Source organism: Hylaeus volcanicus, unplaced genomic scaffold (genome assembly GCF_026283585.1).
Source record: "Hylaeus volcanicus isolate JK05 unplaced genomic scaffold, UHH_iyHylVolc1.0_haploid 10039, whole genome shotgun sequence".
Classification (NCBI taxonomy): domain Eukaryota; kingdom Metazoa; phylum Arthropoda; class Insecta; order Hymenoptera; family Colletidae; genus Hylaeus; species Hylaeus volcanicus.
The window spans coordinates 1-2,624 of record NW_026532122.1 but is presented as its reverse complement, the minus strand read 5'-3'; the positions used below and the strand labels follow the sequence as shown (position 1 = coordinate 2,624).

At 33.8% G+C, this 2,624-nt stretch overlaps 1 protein-coding gene across 1 annotated transcript; it reads left to right on the top strand.

Annotated features, from left to right (window-relative positions):
• Positions 1-185: 185 nt before the first annotated feature.
• On the top strand, positions 186-2,037 carry LOC128882312 (uncharacterized). The gene is made up of 3 exons (XM_054133891.1): positions 186-319; positions 681-1,166; positions 1,332-2,037. The coding sequence occupies exons 1-3, from the start codon at positions 186-188 to the stop codon at positions 2,035-2,037; spliced, it is 1,326 nt and encodes a 441-aa protein (XP_053989866.1).
• The last annotated feature ends 587 nt before the right edge of the window (positions 2,038-2,624 follow it).

Here is a 2,624-nt window from a genome sequence, read left to right as displayed (position 1 = left end):
AACGCAAAAAGGTACCGATGATTTGCCAGAGAATGTTATTCAAAACGAACCAGTAGATCAAGTAGATTTTAACTCTTCATAAAAATCGGAATTATCAGTAGTTACACAACTTCTTACAAACGACAGAACCATAGAGGAGACAGTATTGGGAACCACTTCAGAAAAAAATGAAAGTTATTCGAGTGATGTCGCCCTATGGGGCGAAATCAACGAGAAATTACGATTATACTGGTTGCAAAAAAATCCAGATTCATGCAACAATAAGGACAAAAATTTCTCAAAATCTGCACGAGTTTATCAAGAAGGAATTAAACCAAAAGTGAGAACTCTGAACAGATCATTATTCCAATTAAGACTTCAAAATAATGAAATAATAGACCGTGAGTGGTTATCATATTCACCGTCAACTGGACATATTTATTGCTTTGTATGTCGATTTTTCTCATCTGAAAAAGATCAATTTACATTTTACGGATTCAATGATTGGAAACACCCAGAGTGAATTACGGAGCACGAGCAAAGTAAAGCCCATAAACAATCTTTGACGATTTATTCTAAACGGGGAAAAGAAATAGGTAGTACAGAGAATGCATTAACAATTCAACAAAAAATGAGAAAAATTATTGGATTCAAGTATTACGTCGGATAACTGATACTATAAAGTTTCTTGCTACACGTAGTCTTGCTTTTCGAGGTGACAATGAACGATTCGGATCTAGTCATAATGGCAATTACTTAGGTATTTTAGAATTACTAAGCGAATATGACCCTTTGCTTAAAGAGCACATTAACATCTACGGAAATAAAGGACATGGAGTAACGTCATACTTATCAGCAATTATTTGTAAGGAATTTATAGTCCTTATGGGGGAAAAAGTTCTTGCTTGCATTATAACTGAGTTAAAGAAGTCAAAAGATTATTCTTTTTCTGTGGATTCTACGCCAGACATTACTCATCTGGATCAATTAACGTTCACCGTACGTTACGTTACAGATCAAGGGCCTATTGAACGTTTTTTAATGTTCGTTCCCATAGAAGGACATAATGCTGAACACTTAACCGAAGTTGTAGTCAAATTTTTCAAACATAATGATATTGATATAAATGACTGTAGAGGTCAATCCTATGATAATGCATCGAATATGTCTGGGCGATATTCAGGACTGTAAACCAGGCTAAGAGAAATTAATAAGTACGCGGATTATATTTCTTGTGCAGGGCACTCGTTAAATTTAATTGGTGTTAAAGCAGCTGAATGTGTTACGGCAGTTGTTAAATATTTTTATTTCGTACAACTTTTATACATATTTTTATCGGCATCAACTTATAGATGGCAGAAAATATTGTCATATTTAGGGACCAAAAAAAAAGTTGCTAAATCGCTATCCGTTACTCGATGGTCAGCTCGAATCGATGCGATCGCAGGTCTTTATATAAGCTATCCCGATATTACTAGAGTTCTAGATGATCTATCCGAGGACGATACGCAGTCTAACGAGACAAGAATTGAAGCTAAGTCTATTTTAAAGCAAATGAAAAAATTTGAAAATGTCTTTATGACTGTAGTTTGGTACGAAATTCTGACACGTATTAATGATACGTCTAAAAATTTACAGAGAGAAAATATGGATTTGTATATTGCATGCAGTCTTTTGAATTCCTTAGAACTGTACTTATCGGATATTAGGGAAAAATTTAATGCGTTTTTAGAAAAAGCAAAAAGCTTTACTGATATTTACGAAACTGAATCTACATCTGATCCAATAAATAGAAGGAGAAGCGTAAAACTTACTCGCTTTGAAGGACAGAGTGAAGACACGCAATTAACTGGAGATGACAGGCTCAAAATAGAGGTTTTTTATCGAGTAATCGATTCGCTTTGTTCCAATTTAAGAACTATAAAAGCTGGTTACGAAACGATGAATGATGATTTTAAGTTTTTCATTGCTCTACCAGATATGAAGTATGAAGAAATAAAAGAATGCTGTGAAAAACTTGCCAAAACATATGATCAAGACATCGCTGCAGCAACTTAACATCGGAATGTTTACATTATAAACATTACCTCAGTGAAACACGTAAAGATGAAGTGTTATTTATTCCAAACCTATACTTGCAATTGAAAAAAGAATTTCTTTCTTCCACATTCCCAAATATTGAAATCAGTCTACGAATATTTCTAACACTCATGATAACGAATTGCGCTGGAGAACGTTCATTTTCCCGATTAAAATTAATAAAGTCAGACCATAGAAGTACAATGATTCAGTCACGATTAAACTACCTAAGTTTAATGAGCATAGAATCTGACCTACTAAAAACCATCGATTTTGATGAATTAATAGCTGATTTTGCTGCGAAGAAATCTAGAAGGAAAGTTTTTTAAATAAACCATGCGTGCGTATAATTAGTTTGTAATTTTACTACGAAAATAAAATTTTAAACAAAATTATTAATATCTTGTTTCTATTTTACAAAGTGTGTGATCAGATATTTTTTTTTATCATAAAATTCTTTGATGTATACATAAAATTTCAAAATCGTGGGACCCCTATCTAATTCGGGGGCCTGGGCCAGGGCCCTGCGGGCCCTGCCTTAAAGACGGCACACATCATACTGGATG

What these genes read in the sequence shown, in the direction of transcription:
- LOC128882312 (XM_054133891.1), top strand. Translation starts at nt 186, where the DNA reads ATGTCGCCCTATGGGGCGAAATCAACGAGAAATTACGATTATACTGGT. An exon ending in AAGAAGGAATTAAACCAAAA is followed by an intron (nt 320 to 680) that starts GTGAGAACTCTG and finishes TGCTACACGTAG; the next exon opens with TCTTGCTTTTCGAGGTGACA. An exon ending in TCTGGGCGATATTCAGGACT is followed by an intron (nt 1,167 to 1,331) that starts GTAAACCAGGCT and finishes ATCAACTTATAG; the next exon opens with ATGGCAGAAAATATTGTCAT.